The sequence below is a fragment of the Scyliorhinus canicula genome, chromosome 14, assembly GCF_902713615.1.
Source record: "Scyliorhinus canicula chromosome 14, sScyCan1.1, whole genome shotgun sequence".
Taxonomy (NCBI): Eukaryota; Metazoa; Chordata; class Chondrichthyes; order Carcharhiniformes; family Scyliorhinidae; genus Scyliorhinus; species Scyliorhinus canicula.
Genome location: NC_052159.1, coordinates 62,176,783 through 62,200,640, shown reverse-complemented (window position 1 = coordinate 62,200,640; position 23,858 = coordinate 62,176,783). Strand labels below are relative to the sequence as shown.

The window sequence follows — 23,858 nt, the reverse complement described above, 5'->3', positions numbered from 1 at the left end:
TCTTTTGAAACAGCTGTGCCCTGGGGAAAACATTTATCGATGGACAGCTCTTTATGTTTTATCTATTCTGTCAATTGCATAATGTTTATTCACACAAGATAAAGAGGCTTCAATGCTCGCAGTTTCTGCTAGTGATACTCCTCGGGGTCTGGATCATACATACTATAGGTATAAGGAATTTTTAATGAATGAATAGCTGTTTTTAAAGTTTTCTCACGTATGGTATTGTTGCTAAAACGTTGTGGTTTTGTACAGAATGCATACTGGCAAATTGATGTGAATGTGCCAGAGGTTGACATGGAAGGTGTGAGGGGGCATGGGAGTGGGAGAAGGGCATAGGTTAGCATGGAGAGTACAAGGAATCACAGGATGGTTAGAAGGGTATAAGTTGACACTGGGTGTATGAGGGTCTATGGGTGTTGGATGGGGGACATGAAGTGGCATAACGTGTCAGGGGTGGGACATGGGGAATGAGACATGAGGGCTAGGAGGCTGCTTTCTGTTTTATTATTTTTATTGTAACTGGAATAATACTCCAGAGCACCAGTGGGTGTCTTTTAAACATCACGCCTCGGCATCCGGCACACTCTGTGGTTCCCTCGGAACTCTTCCTGGCACCAGTTACCACCCACGCCCAGAACAAACATTCTGTCTTTTCAGGTACTTTCTCCCACCACACGCCCACTAGGCTGAGAAATTTCCCAACTCCCTCTATTCACCTTGAAGATGAAAATACAGAAAATCTCTATCGTTGCAGGCTATGAAATGTTTTGTAGAGGTAGAGGCCATGGTGTGACTGGATGTACTTAATCTGTTAAAGGAAGAGGTTTGAATGGATGATAGATTCATTGGGCGGGATTCTCCATTAGCCGAAGCAGAAATCACGGTAGGCGCCGGTTTGACGCCGAATCGCGATGCTCCGTCTCCTCGAAAATTACGTCAATGCAACATACGCCACACGTTGTTTAAACACCCTTGCTTATCATTAGTGGGCCCACCTACGATTCTCCACCTCCGATGTGCCGAGTTCCCGACGGCGTGGTCCACGTGTACTCTCAGAAATCGTTAACCTGGTGTGGTGACTGCTGAGAGAGCGAGAGAGCATACGGACAGTGTCCAGCACTGCCACACTTTGCCGTCAGCCATGCCGCTGGGCGGGGGCTTCTGCCAGGGCTGGGGGGAGTAGTGGGGGGTGGCCAGAGGTGGGTTGTGTGATCAGGGCGGCCAGGTACACAACACCATTATCGCAGCCGGCAAGGCATCAATGCAGCTGTGCATGCCACTGACAGCCCACTTTAAACCTGCTCCCCTGGGACATTTAGGTGACACCCCAGGGGCACCGCCTGGGTGCCCTCTGGCCCCAAACGACCCATCAGCTGTATGGGCACTCCAGCACAACCTGTCCCATCTGTTCGGCTCCGATCAGTGTGTGTGTGTGTGTGTGTGGGGGGGGGGGGGGGGGGGGGGGGGGGGGGGTGTATAGTTTAAGTGCAGCTCTAGCTTGTCAGCCCTGCGAGTGTCGATCACAGACCCGGCGAATCCCGCACCGTTTTTCATCGGATTTGATGGTGTTCCATGTGATGCCAGTGCTAGCCCCTCACTGGTAGCAGAATCGGTGCAAATGTGGTGCCGAGTTTTCTGATGGGAAAGTCCACGGATTCTCCGCTGGTGTCAACACTTCGGGCGGAATTCTCTGAAAATGGGGCTATGTCCCCACACCCACTAGAAAGCGGGCGCAAATCACTCTGGACTTTTTTCTACAAAGTCCAGAGTGATTCTCTGTTTTGAAGGGGGCTAGCAGGGTCCCAGAGTAGTCCACGCAGCTCCGGCTGCCGATGCGATGCCCTGTACTTCCGGCCGTGGGTCTATGCAACATGGTGGACCCACACAGCAAGCCAGCCCCAACAATATAGGCCCCCCCCCCAGATCGCATGTGCCCGCTGATTGGTGGCTCCCAATTGGAACTCTGGCTGTCCTGGAGGACCGTCCCCCGGTGATGGATCCCTACCGCCCTCCACCAGGGTGGCCATGGCAGCCGCCACTCCGAGTGCCCGCCGGGTGGAACCATGTTAGAACCACGCCGCGCGGGATCTCGGCCAGCTGCCGGCGGAGAATCGCCGCAGGGGCCTTTTTGAATGGCCCCTGACCGGCGCTATGTCGACCACGCACGCGACTTGCGGCGATTCTTCGGTCCGCGGGTCTGACGCCCCATTCTCCGCCCCCACACCAAGCGCGATTCCGGCACCGAGGCTCGGAGAATCCCGGCCTTCATCTCAGAAACGGAGAATCCAGCCCAAAGTTTCTGTTGAGAGAGAGAATCAGGTTGAATTTACCATTGATCAAGCAATGGATGTATGCATTCGGAAATATTGTTACATTGTTTCATGCCATGTTCGGGTTTATTTTGATAGTTTTGTTTTCTTCCTGATTTATCTGCTGTTCTTTCATGCTCACTTCTATGTAGCATTTTTTGTTTGTTAATGGGAACATTCTGGCAATGGATGTCTTCAGGGCTACCTACAGTGCTGGTTGGAGATTGACATGGATGGGAAATGGAATATCCCTGTACAGTAAACTGCTGCATCTAGTAGCCTAGATAGAGAGTGACAAAACTAGTGGTAAGATAATAAGGTGGAAATGTTATTTATAGCATGGGTTTTCAGTCAGCTGAGCTGTATTACTCAGGCAGCAAAGGAGAGTAAGAAATTAGCCACAAAGGTTAAAAATAAGACAACTCCCTCTGTGGGCTGTCTAATACTTCTGTGCAAACAGTCATTTTAGATTTGAATATCTAGTTAAATGATCACAACCAAAACTCCAATTCAATGACTGAATCTGGTAAGTTCACAGTGATGCAGAGTGTATAACAGTAAAAAATGTAGAAATTCTAGCTCTTTTTAATCGGAAAATTAATACAACAGTTTCACATAAAGTTGAACTAATGTACCTGTACAGAAGAAAGATAATATCCAAAAGGGCTTATTCTAAGTTTAATTGACTTCCCCAGTGTCCTTATTCCAGTCTCCAAAGCTGCATCCTACATACATACACTTCCAATCTGTCTAAAACTCTATGGCCTACTGCCTGTCCCACAAGGTGTCAACAGACACATTCCCCTATCCTCACTAGCCTCTATTAGCTTGTCATTGCTCAGCACATAGGAATGAAAGTTCCTTTAGACCCATTTTTAAGCTTGAAATGGTGCACAAACAGAATGCATGATTCTCTTGGGAGGCCCAAGGCTAGCCCCAAATTACACCTTCAGCCTCATAAACGCTATCAGGGCCACTTGTGACTCCAGTCACAGCTTGTCCATTTAGTCTTCTTGCCTCACTGTCAATTGCCCAAAGATAAGGGGCGCAATTCTCCGATGTCACACCGGTTGGGAGAATAGCGGGCCGCGCCAGTTTTTCACGCGACGCCGGTCTGACGTGCTCCTGCTATTCTCCCAAATGGCCAAATGTGTTCCATCGTATTTCGCGCGCAAAAACACGGAGAATCGCCCGATGCACCCAAAATGGTGATTCTCCGGCACCCCCGCTATTCTCCAGCCCGGATGGGCCGAAGTCCCAACGGCGTGACCCCAGGTCACGCCGTCGCCGTCCACACCTGCCTTTTAAAGTCGTCAGCCAGTCGTGCTGGCTGACGCAAGCAGTGAGGAGGTGAGCGGACCATCCCGGAGTCTCCGCAAACTGGGGAAGGCATCCCCGAGAACGCAGCGGCCAGTGGGATGGAGGGGGGGGGGGGGGGGAGAGGGAGAAGTGGGGGGGGAGAGGGAGAAGTGGGAGGGGGGAGAGGGAGAAGTGGGAGGGGGGAGAGGGAGAAGTGGGAGAGGGGGGAGAGGGAGAAGTGGGGGGGGGAGAGGGAGAAGTGGGGGGGAGAGGGAGAAGTTGGAGATGTGACCGACGCCTTGTTTGCCATCGTCGATCGCTACATCACCTTTCCCGAGGACCGAGCAAATCAAGAAGCACGTGCCCGTGCATTTGCCAACGTGGCCGGGATACCGATGGTCCAGGGGCTCATTGATTGTGTTCGTGTCCCCATGCACCGGCCTGTAGGCAACTGGGGCGGCATTCTCCCCTACCCGGCGTAGGGGAGTGGCGCCAACCACTCCAGCGTCGGGCCTCCCCAAAGGTGCGGATTTCGACTAGCGCGAAAACCGGCACCAGCGGCCTTTCAGGCCCGGCGCCAGGGCTGGCCGAAAGGCCTTCGCCGGTTTGCGCATGCGCGGTGGTGAAGTCAGCGGCAGCTGCCACTGATGTCACCACTGGCGCATGCGCACTAGGGGATTCTCTTCTGCCTCCGCCATGGTGGAGGCCGTGGCAGTGGCGGAAGAGAAAGAGTGGCCCCACAGCACTGGCCTGCCCACCGATCGGTGGGCCCTGATCGTGGGCCTGGCCACCGTGGGGGCACCCCCCGGGGTCCGATCGCCCCGTGGCCCCCCCCCAGGACCCCGGGGGCCCGCTCGCGCCGCTGATCCCGCCGCCACCAGAGGTGGTTCAAACCTCGGCGACGGGAGAGGCCTCCCAGCGGCGGGACTTTGGCCCATCGCAGGCCGGAGAATCGCCGCAGGGGGCTCGCCGCTTGACGTGGCGTGATTCCCGCCCCCGCCAAATCCCGGGTGGCGGAGAATTTCTGGCACGGCGGGGGCGGGATTTTCGGCGGCCCCAGGGGATTCTCCGACCCTGCATTGGGGCGGAGAATTTCGCCCCAGGGATGTGTTCACAAACAGGAGGGGACATACTCCATGAACATCCAGGTGGTATGCGACGCAAATATGAAGATTATGCACGTGCGCGCAAGGTTCCCTGGGAGTGTGCATGATGCGTACATTCTTGCGCAGTCATTCATCCCTGCTATGTTTGCGGGACGACCCCCCCCCCCGGCTGAGGGGCTGGTTGCTGGGCGACAGGGGTTATCCACTGAGGTCTTGGCTGATGACGCCTATACGGAGGCCTCAGACCAACGCGGAGACCCTTTACAATGAGGCCCATGCAGCAACCAGGGGTGTGGTGGAGCGCTGCTTTGGTCTTCTGAAAATGAGATTCAGGTGCCAGGACCGCTCCAGAGGGGTCCTGCAGTACCAGCCTGAGAGGGCCGCTCGCATTGTTGTGGTATGCTGTGCACTGCACAACATTGCAATGCAAAGGGGAGATGTCCTGGTGGAGGAGTCGGAGGGAGAAGCCACTGGCAGTGGTGCCAATACGGAGGAGGAGGAGGTGGAGGAGGTTGGTGGTGCGTCGGGCACAGCACCCATACAGGACCCGGGTGCTGGTAATGTCCAGGAGGCTGCACGACGGCTCTGGCGAGGACAGCGGACCCGCGACGCATTGGTGGCTGCAAGATTCACGCATCGCTTGCGACGGCATCGCTGAACACTGCCACTACCACCTGCATCGCCAGTCGTGCAGACGGACAGCACACAACCCCCCCACAACCCCCCGCACCCCCGCTCCGTGTACACTGCTTCACTTCGAGATCACCCTTACCACTGCGGCCAAACGGTATGGCACAACATTGATGGATGTGTCAGCGGGTGTGATCAGTGCCATGTTGAATGATGACAGCCCGCTCTGCGATGAGCTGTGAGCTCAGAATCGTTAGATAAAGTATGACTCATGGCAATAGCTGAACCATCCATCTCGGTTGTCTCTGAGTTCGTCAGGGACACTCCATCACGTGCCCGCGTGGGGTAGCTGTGGGGGGGAGGGGGGGGGAAGGGACTGCACACCCGGCACCCAAGTTTCACCGCTCGTCAACCCCAGCTGCACTCGGTCACCATCACGATCTCCGTGGCAACGGAAAAATCACAGTCTTACAAGTTAGGTGCAACAGTGAGTTTAATGGCGAATATATTAAGTACAGATGCCCTAGTCCCTACAACTAAACTGTGCCCTTCACCCATGCCAACTTACTATGTGTCCCTCTTCATTGCCTTACGGGCCCTACCACTACGTCTAAGTGAATCCCCAGATGGTACAGCAGGAGTGGAGGCGGACTGCTGAGAATCACGCCCCGCGACATGTCTCCCCGTCGGCACTCGTTTCCTGGGGCGACCCGGCCTTGATGGGCCAGGCTGATCCGCGGGCGTTTCGGATGACGTGCTGCCACCCTGCTCTGCCCGCTGCCCACCCGATGCACCAGGGATGGGACGGGGGGAGGACAAACGTTCAGGGACGTCCCGTGATGGAGTTAATGGGACGGGCCCCAGAACCTCCTCCTCCCTCGGGGAGCCTGGTGGCCCCTGGGACTCACAGTGGGACGGAGGTGCGAGCGGGGAGGTGCCCCGTCGCCCCACCGACACCTGGCGCTGCCAGTCCTGGAGGCTTGCAACCGTAGCGACCAGGGTCCGAACGTTCGCTGAGACGGAATCCAGGGACTGAGACATTCCCGCCAGGGACTGCGCGACCTCAACCTGTGAGTGCGCGACGCCATCCAGCACGTGCGTCAGGCAGTCGTTGATCTCCGCGACTGACTGCTGGGACTGTGCCATGGCCTGCTGGGGCTGGGCCATGGCGTGCTGGGACTGTGCCATGGCCTGCTGGGGCTGTGCCATGGCCTGCTGGGACTGGGCCATGACCTGGTGAGACTCGGCCAGGGCCCATAGCGCGCTGGCAATGTCATGTTGGCTCTGGCGCATTGCTGCCTGTGAGAGGGCAACCCTGTCCTGGGCCATGGATGACGCGTGCACATTAAGCCCAACGCCTTGCATAACCTGACCCATGGCCGAAACCGTTTCACCCATTGCCTCGACCGTGGACGCCACCCGTGCGGTGTCGGCCTGGGTGGCTGCCATGAGCGGCACCACTCCCTGCTCCTGGACGCGGTTTGACACCTCTAACTGCGTCTGCAGCTGCTGGAAGACGGCCCTCATCCCGTCATTGTGTCCCTGGGTTTCAAAATGCATCGGCTGTCCAGGTGGGTCGAGTAAATCCAGGAACCCGGGAAACGTCTGCCCGCCAGCAGGATGCTGGGCCTGGGCTGCCTTCCGACCATCCAGCCCCTTGGCTGCTCCGACTTCCACCAGCTGTATCGGCTCAGCTGTGTGGTGCACACCAGACCGTGACCCAGGAGCCTCATCACTTAATTGGCCAACCGAGGTGAGTGTCTCTGGGATGGTGGATGGTGTGGGAGACAGCAGTGCCGCAAGCTCTAGGTCCTCGTCTGTCAGAAATTCAGGAGTGTCCTGGTCCCAGTCATGTCCCAGCGCAGGGCGCACGCGGCCCATGTCTGGTTCCCTGTCAGTTGAGTCTGTTGACTGCGTCGCCGTCCTCTGTGCGTCCTGCTCGAGAGTCCCCGATTTAGAGGATGGCACTCCTGGCTGACCTCCTGCCACCCCCTGGTGTGCGGCCCTGGGTGCGGTGGTCGTGGCAGATGGGCGCCTGTGTGTGGCACCAGACGGCCCTGGACGTTCGCGAGCACGCCCTAGCGAACAGAATAATATGGGGTTAGTTAGACACGCTTAGCCGGGCGTTGGATGGTCCAGTGGGTAGAGTGTGAGGGCACAGAGGATGGGGGGTCCAGTGGGTTGGGTGTGAGGGGACAGAGGATGGGGGGTCCAGTGGGTAGAGTGTGAGGGCACAGAGAATGGGCTTGGGGGGGGGGGGGGGGGGGGCGGGGGGTTGTCATGCAGGGTTGTCTCACTTGGTTCTGCACCTCCAACCTCGCATTGCGTGACCTCCCGGGTGGCAGATCCCCCAGCAAGGTCCAGTGCCCTCTGCTCGAACACTGTCAGGGGGTGCATGATGGGTGAACCCCCTCCGGTTCTGTTGCGCTCCCGGCTGTTGTGAGCAGTCTTGTCCTGTTGGGGGGGGGGGGGCATGGATAGAGCATCACAATTAGGCGGGTATCATCAGGGTCTTCAGATATTGGCACAGGTTGGGAGGAGAGTTGCAGCTACACCATGGCATCTCTCCAGGGGGTCGCAGTGCTCATGTGGGTCTCTGACAACTTTGTTAACCACCCTCCACTCACTCTCACCCCCCTCCCCCTCCCCCTCGTGCCCGGGGGGGGGGGGGGGGGGGGGGGGGGGTGATGAGGGACATGGACAATTCTCTCCCTCCTTGATATCTTTCCCATTTACCTTGTTTATAGTCATAGAATAGAGCAGTATATCCATTGAATCCCGACAGTGCTGAAGGAAGCAATTCAGCCCATCGAGTCTGCACCAACCCTGCAAACGAGCACTCCACCTATGCCCACTCCCCTGTCCATAGCCTATGCTTGTAACCCCCTGTGCATTGATCATGGCCAATTGACCAAACCTGCAAATCTTTGAACTGTGGGAGGAAACTGGATCACGAGGAGGAAACCAACACAGACACGGGGAGAACATGCAACCTCCGCACAGACAGTCACACAAGGCTGGAATTAAACCCATGACCCTTGCACTGTGAGACAGCAGTGCTAACCACTATGCCACTGTGCCGCACTAAAACAGTAAAGCACAGAAAGAGGCCTTCAGGCCATCGAGTCTCATTAGAACAATAATCCATTTAATGCCATTCCCTCACCCATGCCGTGGTAACTTTGTTCTTCACCGAGTATATTTCTAATTCCCTTTCGAAAGCTGTTGTTGGATATGTTTCACCAGCCCATCAGGCAAAGCAAATTCTAACTATTCAGTGCATAGAAAAGCATTTTGTCATGTTGTCTCTGGTACTTTTAGATCTTTAACCTCTGGTTATCAACTCTTCATCCATTGGAAACAGTTTCTTTTCATTTACCCTTTCTGAACACTTAATGATTATAAATATCAAATCTTCCTTTATCCTTCTCTGCTCTGAGGAGAGCAAGGTAGCTTCACCAGTCTATCCAGACATCTCTCCATGATCTTCAGTTACTGTACAGCTTCAATTTCTTCTCTGCTAAGGCTGCATGTTACATCAATGGAACTAGATAAATCCAAGTTGTTGCTGATTCCATTTCTCTTTTTCAGCGATCAAAAATAGCAATATATGAGAAGATGTGGGCCTACATGAAATCTGCAGAGCCTTCTGTTTTCACCAAGACCACAGCTGAGGGTGTCGCCCGTGTTCGGAAATCCAAGGGCAAGTTCGCTTTCCTTCTGGAGTCCACGATGAATGAATATATTGAGCAGAGGAAACCGTGCGACACAATGAAAGTAGGAGGCAACCTGGATTCCAAAGGATATGGAGTGGCGACGCCTAAGAACTCCCCATTAAGGTGGGTGGGATAGTATAACAATATGTCATTGTGTTGTTATAGTATTCCACCTACCCTGATGTCCCTTGTATTTCTTTTATCTTGTGTGACTGGTGTGTGCATGATCTCATTCTGCATCTTTAAAGAGTACGCAGGTAAAGAATGTTCCACTATTGAAAGTAAGGTCAATCGTATTGTCCTTAGTGGCACTAAAAGCTGTAGGAGATGGGATCAAAACAATTCTATCTCAGTACTTTTGTAACAAAGAAGATTTTTTAAATTCAATAAATGAAGTGAACATTAATTTTAGTTTAGGCATCAAGAACTGCACAGCAAACTTTAATTTTCATTCAAGTTACAGAAAATGTAGTAATATTCTAAATGGAAAGAAAATGCTTGGTTTTATGTAGTACCTCACCAAGTCTTTCCAATGTGTCAAGGTGCTATGCTGTCAATGGATTGTTATAAATTGCAGCAATGTAGGCTAATACAGCACTTTAGAGTATCTAGTGGGGAGGAAACATTTTAAATTACTTTTTGCAGTGCCACCACCTTAAATACTCCCATGTAGGCATGGTTTTACCTTCATTTTAAAGCTTTGTGTTTGTTATCCAGTAGGCTGTAGAGTATTCTGTGATTTTGGACTCCGGCTGAGTAATTGCTTTCAAAGGGGGCGCGGATCAGAGAATCAGAGCTACAGTTTTGTAGCCGTATCTCTGGCCCAGATTTCTACCGGTGTGATTCCAATCAGGAATGCAAGATCACAGAATTATCTTCTAATGTGAGCATTCACCCTCCAGTCACAACTATGTGTTCCATTCTCATAACTGATGATGTTCAAATGCTTTTTGTACTACAGTTTTTACATCATTGCTTCCATTCCTCTTAACTCTTGTATCTTTGGAGAGGTAAGAACAGGTTGTCTTACAAGTTTGACATGCTTATTCCTGAACCTAGAAAGACTTTAGACAATGTATACTGTCAATGAATAGACAAGCCTGGACTTTCCCACTGGCTAATGCAACAGTAATTATGCAGCTTGCAAACCAAATGCAACCTAGCGTTCCCTCACCTGTCATTGTTACCACATTTGCTGCTCTTTTTTTATTTGATGTGGTGATGCTGTCAAGACTGCAGGTAGTTAGCCTGATAAAGTGGTGATGGTCCTTCTCTTTGAGCTACTGCAGTCCTAGTGATGATGATACTTCTCCCATAGGAATTAGGTAAGGAGTTCCAGGATATTAAGCCAGTGATGAAGAAAGAACAGTTATACGTCCAAGTAAGGACGGTTTGTGACTTGGAGTGGAACTTGGAGGTGATGATGCGCCCATGACATTGCTGCTCTTGTCCATCTGGGTGGTGGAGATAAAAAGGAAGGGTAGTGGTGCTGAAATAACCTTGGTGAGTTGCTGCAGTGCATCTTTTAGATCACATTGCAGCCACAATATGTCAGCAATGAAAGGGAAAGTTATTGAACCTGATGATAGAAGAATCGATCGAGAAAAATGTTCATTTCTCCAGGGTTCTATTGTGGGCTACCTTTGGATGTGGGTCATTATTTAACTATTAAGAATGAAGCTATACTAACACCCATAACACAAGTGGGCTGCCATTTAACAATTCTCAATTGCAACGATATGGAAATTAGGTACATCCTGCCACTCTATAGCACTGTGCTAATGCATTGCCGAAACTAATCTTTAAACAAAATACTGGTTGGGTCTATAGCCGAAGTTATTTTTTTTTAAAATAATTTTTATTGAAATTTTTACAAAATATAAACATCTCAACTATATTAACAAAACACCCGCGGGAATACCCCAAGAACAACACCCACCCATCTTCAAAAGCAACTACAAACAAAAGAACACCCACACAACAAAAGGGAAAGAAATAACACCCGCCACATCCCACAAACCCATGTATACAGTTCTCCCTCCCACCAAACCAGACCGCCCCCCCGCCCCCCGGGTTGCTGCTGCTGGCGGCCTATTTCCCTACCGTTCCGCCAGGAAGTCCAGGAAAGGCTGCCACCACCTAAAGAACCCTTGTACTGAACCCCTCAGGGCAAATTTCATCTTCTCCAATTTAATGAACCCCGCCATATCATTGATCCAGGCCTCCACGCTGCTTGGGGGCTTCGCATCCTTCCATTGAAGCAAGATCCTCCTAGGATTGCTACTAGGGACGCAAAGGCCAGAACACCGGCCTCTTTCGCCTCCTGCACTCCCGGCTCCACTGCAACCCCAAAAATTGCAAATCCCCAGCCTGGCTTGACCCTGGATCCTACCACCCTCGACACCGTCCTTGCTACCCCCTTCCAAAATTCCCCCAGCGCTGGGCATGCCCAGAACATATGGGCATGGTTCGCTGGGCTCTCGAGCACCTAGCACACCTGTCCTCCGCCCCCGAAAAACCTACTCATCCTCGTCCCAGTCATGTGGACCCTATGCAGCACCTTGAACTGTATGAGGCTAAGCCTCGCACAGGAAGAGGAGGAATTCACTCTCTCCAGGGCGTCCGCCCATGTCCCCTCCTCAATCTCCTCACCCAGCTCCTCTTCCCATTTACCCTTCAGTTCCTCCACCGAGGCCTCGTCTACCTCCTGCATCACCCGGTATATGTCCAAAATCCTCCCTCCTTCAACCCACACCCCCGAGAGCACCCTGTCCCGCACCCCACGTGGGGGCAGCAAGGGCAACCCCTCCACCTGCTGCCTGGCAAACGCCCTCACCTGCATGTACCTAAACATGTTCCCGGGGGGAGCCCAAACTTCCCCTCTAACTCCCCCAAGCTCGCGAACCTCCCCTCCACAAACAGGTCCCTCAACCTCTTAACCCCTGCCCTGTGCCAGCCCAGAAATCCGCCATCAATGCTCCCTGGGACAAACCGATGGTTCCCCCGTATCGGGGCCTCCATCGAGTCCCCCACATCTCCCCTATGCCGTCTCCATTGCCCTCACATTTTGAGGGTAGCCGCCACCATCGGGCTTGTGGTATACCTCGTTGGAGGGAGCTGCAACGGCGCCGTTACCAGCGCCTCCAGGCTCGTGCCCACACATGACGCTGCCTCCATCTCTTCCATGCTGCCCCTTCCTCATCCATTACCCACTTACGCACCATTGCTGGGTTGGCAGCCCAATAGTACCCACAGATGTTGGGCAACGCCAGCCCCTGCCCCTGCCCCATTCCAGGAACACTCTTCTCACCCTCGGAGTCCCATGCGCCCACACAAATCCCGTAATACTATTGTTGACCCTCCTAAAAAAGGCCTTCGGGATAAGGATGGCGAGACACTGGAACAGGAACAAAAACCTCGGGAGCACCGTCATCTTAACGGACTGAACCCTCCCCGCCAGTGACAGCGGTAACATATCCCACCTCTTAAACTCCTCCTCCATCTGCTCCACCAACCTTGTGAGGTTGAGCTTGTGCAGGGCCCCCCAACTCCCAGCCACCTGGACACCTAGGTACCTGAAGCTCTTCCCTGCCTGCTTCAGTGGGAGCCTACCAATCCCCTCCTCCTGATCCCCCGGATGCACCACCAACAACTCACTCTTGCCCAGGTTCAACTTATACCCAGAGAAAACCCCGAATTCACTAAGAATCCTCATCACCTCCGGCATCCCCCCCCCCACCGGGTCCGCCACATACAGCAACAGGTCGTCCGCATAAAGCAACACTCGATGCTCCTCCCCACCCCGCACCAGGCCCCTCCAGTTCCCTGACTCCCTCAGTGCCATGGCCAGGGGCTCAATCGCCAACGCGAAGAGCAAGGGGGACAGGGGCACCCCTGTCTCGTCCCCCGGTACAGCCGAAAGTACTCCGACCTCCTCCTATTCGTGGCAACACTCGCCATCAGGGCCTCATAGAGCAACCTCACCCAACGGATAAACCCCTCCCCAAACCCAAACCTCTCCAACACCTCCCACAGATACTCCCACTCAACCCTATCAAAGGCCTTCTCCGCATCCAATGCCACCACTATCTCCGCCTCCCCTTCCACGGCCGGCATCATAATGACATTGAGGAGCCTTCGCACGTTCGTATTCAGCTGCCTTCCCTTCACAAACCCCGTCTGGTCCTCATGTATGACCCCCGGCACACAATCCTCTGTTCTAGTGGCTAGGATCTTTGCCAGCAGCTTAGCGTCGGCGTTTAGCAGCGAAATCGGCCTATATGACCCACACTGCAGAGGGTCCTTGTCCCGCTTCAGGATCAAGGAAATCAGCGCCCGTGACATAGTTGGGGGCAAAGCCCCCCCCCCCTCCCTAGCCTCGTTAAAGGCCCAGACCAACAGGGGGCCCAACAGGTCCACATACCTTTTATAAAATTCCGCCGGAAACCCGTCTGGCCCCGGCGCCTTCCCCGACTGCATGCTCCCTATCCCTTTGACCACCTCCTCCAGCTCGATCTGCGCCCCCAGTCCCTCCACCTGCTCCTCCTTCACCCTCGGGAATCGCAGCTTGTCCAAGAAGCGCCCCATTCCTCCCCCCTCCACTGGGGGTTCCGACCGGTACAGTTGCCCATAGAAGTCCCTGAAGACCCCATTAACATCTACCCCCCTCCACACCACCTTCCCAGCTTTATCCGTCACTCCCCCAATCTCACTGGCCGCGTCCCGCTCGCCTCCTCCCCATACTCACACACCGCCCCCTGTGCTTTCCTCCACTGAGCTTCCGCTTCTGGTAGTCAATAGGTCGAATCTGGCCTGAAGGTTACGCCTCTCCCCCAGCAATCCCTCCTCTGGAGCCTCCGCATATCTCCTATCCACCCTCACCATCTCCCCTATCAGTCTCTCTCTCTCCCTCTGCTCCCCCCTCTAGTCACCGCCTTCAATGCCTCCCTGACCGTCCCCAATCGGACCGCCCCGTTGTCATTGGCCTCAAGGTACCTCTCAATACACCCCCGAACCCTCTCGGCCACCTCCTCGTCTGCCAGCAGCCCCACCTGCAAGCGCCAGAGCGGACGTTGGTCCCACCCTTCCCCCAGCCCAAGGTCCACCCAGTGCAGGGCATGATCTGAAATGGCAATGGCGGAGTATTCCACATCCTCCACCCTCGAAACCAACCCCCTGCTCAGGACAAAGAAATCAATCCTTGAGTAGGCCTTATGTACGTGGGAGAAAAACGAGTACTCCCTGGCCCTTGGCCTCGCAAACCTCCAGGGATCCACCCCCCCACCCCCCCCCCATCTGGTCCATAAATCCCCTCAACACCTTAGCCGCCGTCGGTTTCCTACCCGTCCGGGACTTGGATCGATCCAATGGGGGATCCAGTACCGTGTTGAAGTCCCCCCCCCCCCCCCCCCCCCCCCCCCCATGATCAGGCCCCCCACCTCCAGGTCCGGATTGCGGCCCAACATACGCCGCATAAACCCCGCATCGTCCCAATTTGGGGCGTAAACATTCACCAACACCACCCGCTCCCCCTGCAGCTTGCCACTCACCATCACATATCTCCCGCCACTGTCAGCCACCACATTTAACGCCTCAAACGACACCTTCTTCCCCACCAGGATCGCCACCCCCTACTCTTCTCATCCAGCCCTGAGTGAAATACTTGGTCCACCCATCCCTTCCTCAGCCGAACCTGGTCCACCACTCTCAGGTGTGTCTCCTGGAGCATGGCCACATCCGCCTTCAGCCCCTTCAGGTGCGCAAATACCCGGGCCCGTTTGACCGACCCATTCAGCCCCCTCTCATTCCAGGTTATCAGCCGGATCCGAGGGCTCCCTGCCCCCCTCCCCTGCCGATTAGCCATACCCCCTCCCTTGCCCACCCCCGGCCAGCATCCCACCGCTCTGCCAGTTCCCCACGGCGGCAACTCCCCCCCCCCTCCAGCACCCCCTGCGTCCTCCAGCTCCTTCCTGACCGTTTCAGCAGCATCCCGGTTACCCCAACCCCCCCCCCCCCCCCCCAGGCTAGGACCCCTCCTAGCCGCGCCCCTCCCTCCATAGCACTCCCGTGAGCCAGCTAACTTCTGCTGACCCCGGCGACCCCCGTCCTACCTCCGACTCCTCCCCACGTGGGACTACTCCTCCATCGTGCCCTTCAACGGGTCCTCCTTCCCCCCCCCCCCCCCCCCTTGCGCGGGAAAAGAAAACAGCCAGCAACGACCCGCGCTTCTCAGCCCCGACTCCGCCCCCACCATCTCCCAGTGCGGGAAACCCGCAGAAAGCCCGCTCTTTCGCCCTGCCCAGCCCCGCCTCCTCTAGGGCAACTCCCATTGCCAGTCCCCCCCCCCCACCAGCTCCCCGAACTCCCCGTTTACCCCCCTGCCCGAACCCGTCCACCAGACCCATACAGGAAAACCCATACAGAAAAGACAAATCAACATCACCCCACCCACCCTAAGGCCAACCCACATCATACATTAAACCAAGCAAATGCAAATACAGTATTATACAGCATCCCCCATCTTAGACCCTCAGTTTGAGTCCAATTTCTCGGCCTGCACAAAGGCCCAGGCCTCCTCCGGGGACTCAAAATAATGGTGCCGATCCTTATAGGTGACCCACAGACGCGCCGGCTGCAACATGCCAAGCTTCACCTTCCATCTGTGGAGCACCGCCTTCGTCCAGTTAAACCCGGCCCTCCGCCTCGCCACCTCCGCACTCCAGTCCTGGAAGATCCGCACCTCCGTGTTCTCCCACTTGCTGCTCCGCTCCTTCTTGGCCCACCGTAGCACACACTCACGATCCACGAACCAATGAAACCGCACCAACACATCCCGTGGCGGCTCGTTCGGCTTGGGCCTCCTAGCCAGAATTCTGTGGGCCCCCTCTAACTCCAGGAGCCCCTGGAAGGACCCAGCCCCCATCAGCGAGTTTAACATAACAACCACATAGGCCGCCAGGTCCGACCCCTCCAGCCCATCCGTGAGGCCCAGGATCCGTAAATTCTTCCGCCTCGACCGGTTGTCCAGCTCCTCGAACCGCTTCTGCCATCTTTTATGGAGCGCCTCGTGCATCTCCACCTTCCCCGCGACGGCCACGGCCTCATCCTCCCTTTCGGAGGCCTGCTTCTGCAGCTCCCGGATCGCAGCCCCCTGGGCTGTCTGGGTCTCCATCAGCTCTCTGGTGGTTACCTTCAACGACTCCAGCAGCTCCACCTTAAGCTCCTGGAAGCAGCGCAGCAGAGTCGCCTGCTGCTCCTGCGCCCACTGCCTCCAGCCCACCGAGCCTCCGCCGGCCGCCATTTTGTCTTCCTTCCCCCGCATTTTCAGGGGTGTTTTCTCCGTTTTTCTCCTTACCCCACTCTTGGTCCGGACCATAGGACCGTAGGGGTCGACTCCTGTCCTCTTCCCACGTCGGGATTTGCCAATACAGCTCCGTTGGGGGCCCTGAAAAGAGCCCCAAAGTCCGTTTTCAGCGGGAGCTGCTGAATGTGCGGCTTAGCTCCGCATTGCCGCCACCGGAAGTCCCTATAGCCTAAGTTATTTTTTTTTTTTAAATAATTTTTATTGGAATTTTTTGAAAAATACATAGCAACAGAACAATAATAATTAATAATAACAATAATAAACACCCCCCCAGCACCCGTAACAACGCATGTAACGAACCCCCCCACCCCCCCAAACCCAATAAACAACAAAATAAATTAACAATAAGCAAATTAACTTAAACACTACCCCCCCTGAGACCACCCCCCCCCTTCCCCCCCCCTCCCCCCCCCCACCCGGGTTGCTGCTGCTGCTGACCTAGTTCCTTATCGTTGAGCCAGAAAGTCGAGGAAAGGCTGCCACCTCCTAAAGAACCCTTGTACCGACCCCCTCAGGGCGAATTTGACTCTCTCCAGCTTAATGAATCCCGCCATGTCATTGATCCAGGTCTCCACGCTCGGAGGTCTCGCATCTTCTCACTGCAGCAAGATCCTCTGCCGGGCTACTAGGGACGCAAAGGCCAAAACATTGGCCTCTTTCGCCTCCTGCACTCCCGGCTCCACCCCAACCCCAAATATCGCGAGTCCCCAGCCTGGCTTGACCCTGGACCCTACCACCCTCGACACCGTCCTCGCCACCCCCTGCCAGAATTCCCCCAGTGCCGGGCATTCCCAAAACATATGGGCATGGTTCACTGGGCTCCCCGAACACCTAATGCACCTGTCCTCACCCCCAAAAAACTTGCTCATCCTCGTCCCAGATATATGAGCCCTCTGCAGTACCTTGAACTGGATGAGGCTAAGCCTCGCACATGAGGAGGAGTTCACCCTCTCCAGGGCGTCCGCCCATGTCCCCTCCTCAATCTGCTCCCCCAGCTCCACTTCCCACTTAGTCTTCAGCTCCTCTACCGACGCCTCCTCCATCTCCTGCATCACCCGGTAGATGTCAGACACCTTCCCATCCCCAACCCACACCCCCGAAAGCACCCTGTCCCTTACCCCCTGTGGGGTCAGCGAAGGGAACCCTTCCACCTGCCGCCTAGCAAATGCCTTGACCTGAAGGTCCCTGAACATATTCCCTGGGGGAGCTCAAACTTCTCCTCCAGTTCACTCAGGCTCGCAAACCTCCCGTCAATGAACAGGTCTCCCAACTTCCTAATGCCCGCCCTGTGCCACCCCAGGAACCCGCCATCAATGTTCCCTGGGACAAACCGGTGGTTCCCCAGCAGCGGGGCCTCCACCGAGCCCCCCACTTCCCCCCTGTGTCACCTCCACTGCCCCCAAATTTTGAGGGTAGCCGCCACCACCGGGCTCGTAGTGTACCTCGTTGGAGGGAGTGGCAACGTCGCTGTTACCAGTGCCTTCAGGCTCGTGCCTCCACAGGACGCCATCTCCAGCCGTTTCCATGCTGCCCCCTCCCCATCCATTACCCACTTGCGAACCATCGAGACATTAGCCGCCCAATAGTACCCCAGAGAGGTTGGGCAGCACCAGCCCCCCTCTATCCCTGCCCTGCTCCAAAAAGACCCTCCTCACCCTCGGAGTCCCGTGCGCCCAAACAAATCACAGAATGCTGCTGTTCACCCTCCTGAAAAAGGCCCTCGGAATGAAAATGGGGAGGCACTGAAACAAAAACAAAAACCTCGGGAGCACCGTCATTTTAACGGACTGTACTCTACCCGCCAACGACAGCGGCAGCATGTCCCACCTTTTAAACTCCTCCTCCATCTGCTCCACCGACCTAGTAAAATTAAGCTTATGCAGAGTCCCCCAACTCCTAACCACCTGAACCCCTAGGTACCTAAAACTCCTCACTGCCCTCTTTAGCGGGAGCCTACCAATCCCCTCCTCCTGATCTCCCGGATGTACAACAAACAGCTCACTCTTGCAAAGGTTCAATTTATAGCCCGAGAAACTCCCAAACTCAGCAAGAATCTCCATCACCTCCGTCATTCCCCCCACCGGGTCTTCTACATACAGCAACAAGTCATCTGCATAAAGTGACACTCGGTGCTCCTCCCCACCCCGCACCAGACCCCTCCACCTCCCCGACTCCCTGAGAGCCATGGCAAGAGGCTCAATTGCCAACGCAAAAAGCAAGGGGGACAGGGGGCACCCCTGCCTCGTCCCCCAGTGGAGCCTGAAGTACTCGGACCTCCTCCCATTTGTCGCTACACTCGCCATCGGGGCCTCGTACAGCAACCTCACCCATTTAATAAACCCCTCCCCAAACCTCTCTAACACCTTCCACAAGTACCCCCACTCAACCCTATCAAAGGCCTTCTCCGCATCCAACGCCACCACAATCTCCGCCTCTCCTTCTGCCGCCGGCATCATTATCACATTTAGCAGCCTTCGCACGTTAGTGTTCAGCTGCCTCCCCTTCACAAAACCCGTCTGATCTTCATGTATCACCCCCGGCACACAGTCCTCTACTCTAGTGGCCAAGATCTTCGCCAGCAATTTGGCGTCCACATTCAGCAGTGAAATCGGCCTATATGATCCACACTGCAAGGGGTCCTTATCTCACTTCAGAATCAGGGAAATCAGCGCCCGTGACATCGTCGGGGGCAAAACACCCCCCTCCCATGCCTCGTTAAAGGTCCGAACCAACAGGGGGCCCAACAGGTCTGCGTATTTCTTATAAAATTCAACCAGGAACCCATCCCCAACTGCATGTGGCCAATCCCTCTGACCAGCTCCTCCAACTCGATCGGCGCCCCCAGTCCCTCCACCTGCTCCTCCTGCACCCTTGGAAATCGCAGCCTGTTTAAAAAGCTCTCCATTCCCCCCCCACCACCGGCGGCTCCGACCGGTACAGTTCCCTGTAGAAGTCCCTAAAGACCCCATTGATCTCTGCCCCCTTCCGCACCACATTCCCACCCCTATCCTTCACTCCACCAATCTCCCTAGCCTCGTCCCGCTTGTGAAGCTGATGCGCCAGTATCCTGCTTGCCTTCTCCCCATATTCGTAGACCGCTCCCTGGGCCTTCCTCCACTGTGTCTCCGCCTTTCTGGTGGTCAATAAATCAAACTTAGCCTGCAAGCTACACTGCTCCCCCAGCAATCCAACCTCCGGGGCCTCCGCATACCTCCTATCCACACTCAACAGCTCCCCCACCAGTCTCTCCCTCTCCCTCCTCTCCCCCCTCTCCCTATGGGCTCGGATGGAGATCAGCTCCCCCCTAATCACTGCCTTCAGAGCCTCCCACACCATCCCCACCCGGACCTCCCCAGTATCATTGACCTCAAGGTACCTCTCGATACATCCCCGGACCCTCCTACACACCTCCTCATCAGCCAACAACCCCATGTCCAGACGCCAAAGCGGGCGCTGGTCCCGCACCTCCCCCATCTCCAGATCCACCTAATGCGGAGCATGGTCCGAAATCGCTATAGCCGAATATTCCCTACTCAGGACAAAGAAATCAATACGGGAATAAACCCTGTGCACATGGGAGAATTAAGAGTACTCCCGAGCCCTCGGCCTCCCAAACCTCCAGGGATCCATTCCTCCCATCTGGTCCCCTATAGCCTAAGTTATTGAGCAACACTGGAGTAATACATTCTACAACAATTTTGGTTGATATTATGATCAATACTATATTTGAACTAAATGTGGAGCTGAACGTCCTTTGAAGCCTGATAAATGGTGTTTTGTTATTTGCCAATTAATATTAATCTTCTGTGGATCATCAGCTGGTGGATTAGAGTCACCCTCCCACTTTCCTCTCTCTCCATAGAAAACCACTTCACAACTGGAATCAAAGTCATGTATTAGAACATTATTACCAAATCACGGGCAGCATGGTAGCACAGTGGTTCGCAGAGTTGCTTCACAGCTCCAGGGTCCCAGGTTCGATTCCCGGCTTAGGTCACTGTCTGTGCGGAGTCTGCACATTTTCCCCGTGGGTGCATGGGTTTCCTATGGGTGCTCCGGTTTCCTCCCACCGTCCAAAGATATGCAGGTTAGGTGGATTGGCCATGATAAATTGCCCCTAGTGTCCAAAAGGGCTGGGTGGGGTTGCTGGGTTACGGGGATAGGGTGGAGGCACTGGTTTAAGTAGGGTGCTCATTCCAGGGGTCGGTGCGGACTCGATGGGCTGAATGGCCTCCTTCTGCACTGTGAATTCTAAGATTCTATGCTTCTATAAAATCCTGCATCCTATCGCATTGTGGGACTGTGTATTAGCAGGTCTGTTTTGCTTTGTTCCCTGGTACAAACTCTTATTTAGATCCTGTTTGTTTCAAAGCCACTCTACATAAAATAATACCTGTTATTCTGCACATTTTTGTAGGTATACACAAAGTCAAATTTGCAGATATTATGGTATGCACGCTTCAAAAACTACAAAGGTTATTTATTATTCAAAGGGTAAAGGAAAAACTAACAGTTTGGAAAGAATATCGGGCAGCACAGTAGCATGGTGGTTAGCATAAATGCTTCACAGCTCCAGGGTCCCAGGTTCGATTCCCGGCTGGGTCACTGTCTGTGCGGAGTCTGCACGTCCTCCCCGTGTGTGCGTGGGTTTCCTCCGGGTGCTCCGGTTTCCTCCCACAGTCCAAAGATGTGCGGGTTAGGTGGATTGGCCATGCTAAATTGCCCGTAGTGTCCTAAAAAAAAGTAAGGTTAAGGGATGGGGGGGTTGTTGGGTTACGGGTATAGGGTGGATACGTGAGTTTGAGTAGGGTGATCATGGCTCGGCACAACATCGAGGGCCGAAGGGCCTGTTCTGTGCTGTACTGTTCTATGTTCTATGTTCTAATATTTGACATTGCCTGCGCTGTGCCAATAAGAACATAATGGAATTGTCTTTTCCTATCACAATATTTCAGCACCTTTTTAAATTAGCTTCAGAAGCATTTGCTTGTATATTTAATGTATGGATATTTTGAATTGGCTCAATTTATTGGACTGACCTAGACCATTAGGTCTTGATAATCATACTATATTTCTAAGACTACATAATCAAGGATAATTTTATCATTGTCATTTCAAGATCCTAGCTTACAGCTTGTCCAACAAATCTTGATCACCTGTACATTTGGTTCACCATCAATGCAAGAACAGTCTAGCATGCTTGACAGATGGGGTTTTTTGCCTACCGCACAGCATCAAGCTGCTGAGATGGATTCGTTTCTGTGTGATAATGAGGCAGATTCGGTGAAAATAACATGATGGTTAAGAGAGTCATCTTTTTCTTATGTTATAAAGGAATAAGTAGCAAAATATAATGCTATTTCTTGAGGTATATGTGGTGTCTCGATGCAATACCAGGTAGGCGGTAGGAATAAAGAACAAAGTGTTTATTGGCAACGAACAAGGGTAACTTATGTACCGGCACAGAATCTCTAACATGGTGTTAACACTCTGGCTCCCAGTCCCAGGTTCACTCTGACTAGAGCCCCTCTCCCTGGGACCCGCACTGATCCCTCATTAGTGAGGCTCACGTGCTCCCGCATGATAGAATCACAGAATCACACAATGCAGAAGAGGCCCTTTGACCCCAAGCCAGTCACGTGGACCGCAAGGGCACGCCCTTTCAAGGGGTTGTGCTACCACAGTATAAATAGAGTATTGATGGCAGTGGATTCACTATCATAGCTGTTGAATCAGTGTGAGTAATTGAAGCATTAGAATTTGTACTGCATTGTAATGAAGAGCTTCCACTGTGTTATACTTCTGCTTCATCAGGTCTCGTTCGAGGAAATTCCCTCTGTATTCTTTCATTGGACACATTGACTCCCCTCATAGATAAACTTCAAAACAGTTTGAAAAGTTTTAATTGAGTTACATGTCTTGAGTTGCTTTCTCTGTACATGTAGTCCTACGTAGGAATGAGCCAGTAAACAATTCTAAAGTGTATGCAGGACTGTTTCAATGTGGACAGGACAGGACCCTGGACAGTGCCAAATTGGACAGGACAGGGCAGGACCCTGGACAGTGTCAATTTGGACAGAACCCTGGACAGTGCCAATTTGGACAGAACCCTGGACAGTGTCAATTTAGACAGGGCAGGGCGGGACCCTGGACAGTGTCAATATGGACAGGACAGGATCCTGGACAGTGTCAATTTTGACAGGACAGGACCCTGAACAGTGTCAATATGGACAGGATAGGACCCTGGACAGTGCCAATTTGGACAGAACCTGGGACAGTGCCAATTAGGATAGGGCACAACCCTGGATAGTGTCAATTTGGACAGGACAGGCAGGACCCTGGGCAGTGTCAATTTGGACAGGACCCTGGACAGTGTCAATTTGGGGGTCAGAACAGGACCCTGGACAGTGTCAATTTGGAAAGGACAGGACAGGACCCTGGACAGTGTCAATTTGGACAGGGCAGGGCAGAACACTGGACAGTGTCAATTTGGACAAGACAAGACAGGACCCTGGACAGTGTCAATTTGGACAGGACAGGACAGGACCCTGGACAGTGTCAATTTGGACAGGACAGGACCCTGGACAGTGCCAATTTGGACAGGACAGGACCCTGGAGCAGCAGGGTAGCATGGTGGTTAGCATACATGCTTCACAGCTCCAGGGTCCCAGGTTCGATTCCCGGCTGGGTCACTGTCTGTGTGGAGTCTGCACGTCCTCCCCCTGTGTGCGTGGGTTTCCTCCGGGTGCTCCGGTTTCCTCCCACAGTCCAAAGATGTGCGGGTTAGGTGGATTGGCCATGCTAAATTGCCCGTAGTGTCGTAATAAAAGTAAGGTTAAGGGGGGGGTTGTTGGGTTACGGGTATAGGGTGGATACGTGGGTTTGAGTAGGGTGATCATGGCTCGGCACAACATTGAGGGCCGAAGGGCCTGTTCTGTGCTGTACTGTTCTATGTTCTATGGACAGTGCCGATTTGGACAGAACCCTGGACAGTGTCAATTTGGATAGCAGAGCAGAACCCTGGGTAGTGTCAATTTGGACAGGACAGGCCAGGACCCTGGACATTGTCAATTTGGACAGGACAGAGCAGGACCCTGGGCTGTGTCAATTTGGACAGGACAGGCCAGGACCCTGGACAATGTCAATTTGGACAGTACCATGGACAGTGTCAATTTGGATAGGGCAGGGCAGGACTCTGGACAGTGTCAATTTGGACAGGACAGGGCAGGACCCTGGGCAGTGTCAATTTGGACAGGACAGGGCAGGACCCTGGACAGTGTAAATTTGGATAAGGTAGGGCAGGACCCTGGACAGTGTCAATATGGATAGGACAGGATCCTGGACTGTGCCAATTTGGACAGGAGAGGGCAGGACCCCGGACGGTGCTACTTTGTAATAATAATAACCCAAAAACAGAATATTGTGAAATCCT

The 23,858-nt window shown here is 54.0% G+C and overlaps 1 protein-coding gene across 7 annotated transcripts in view; it reads left to right on the top strand.

Moving 5' to 3' along the window:
• Positions 1–23,858, top strand: part of LOC119977194 (glutamate receptor 4) — a 390,429-nt gene that overhangs the window by 361,348 nt on the left and 5,223 nt on the right. For all 7 annotated transcript variants that reach the window (XM_038817887.1, XM_038817892.1, XM_038817889.1 and 4 more), the window contains exon 13: positions 8,939–9,186. In XM_038817887.1, the coding sequence (XP_038673815.1) occupies positions 8,939–9,186 (248 nt within the window). The remainder of the gene's footprint in view (positions 1–8,938; positions 9,187–23,858) is intronic.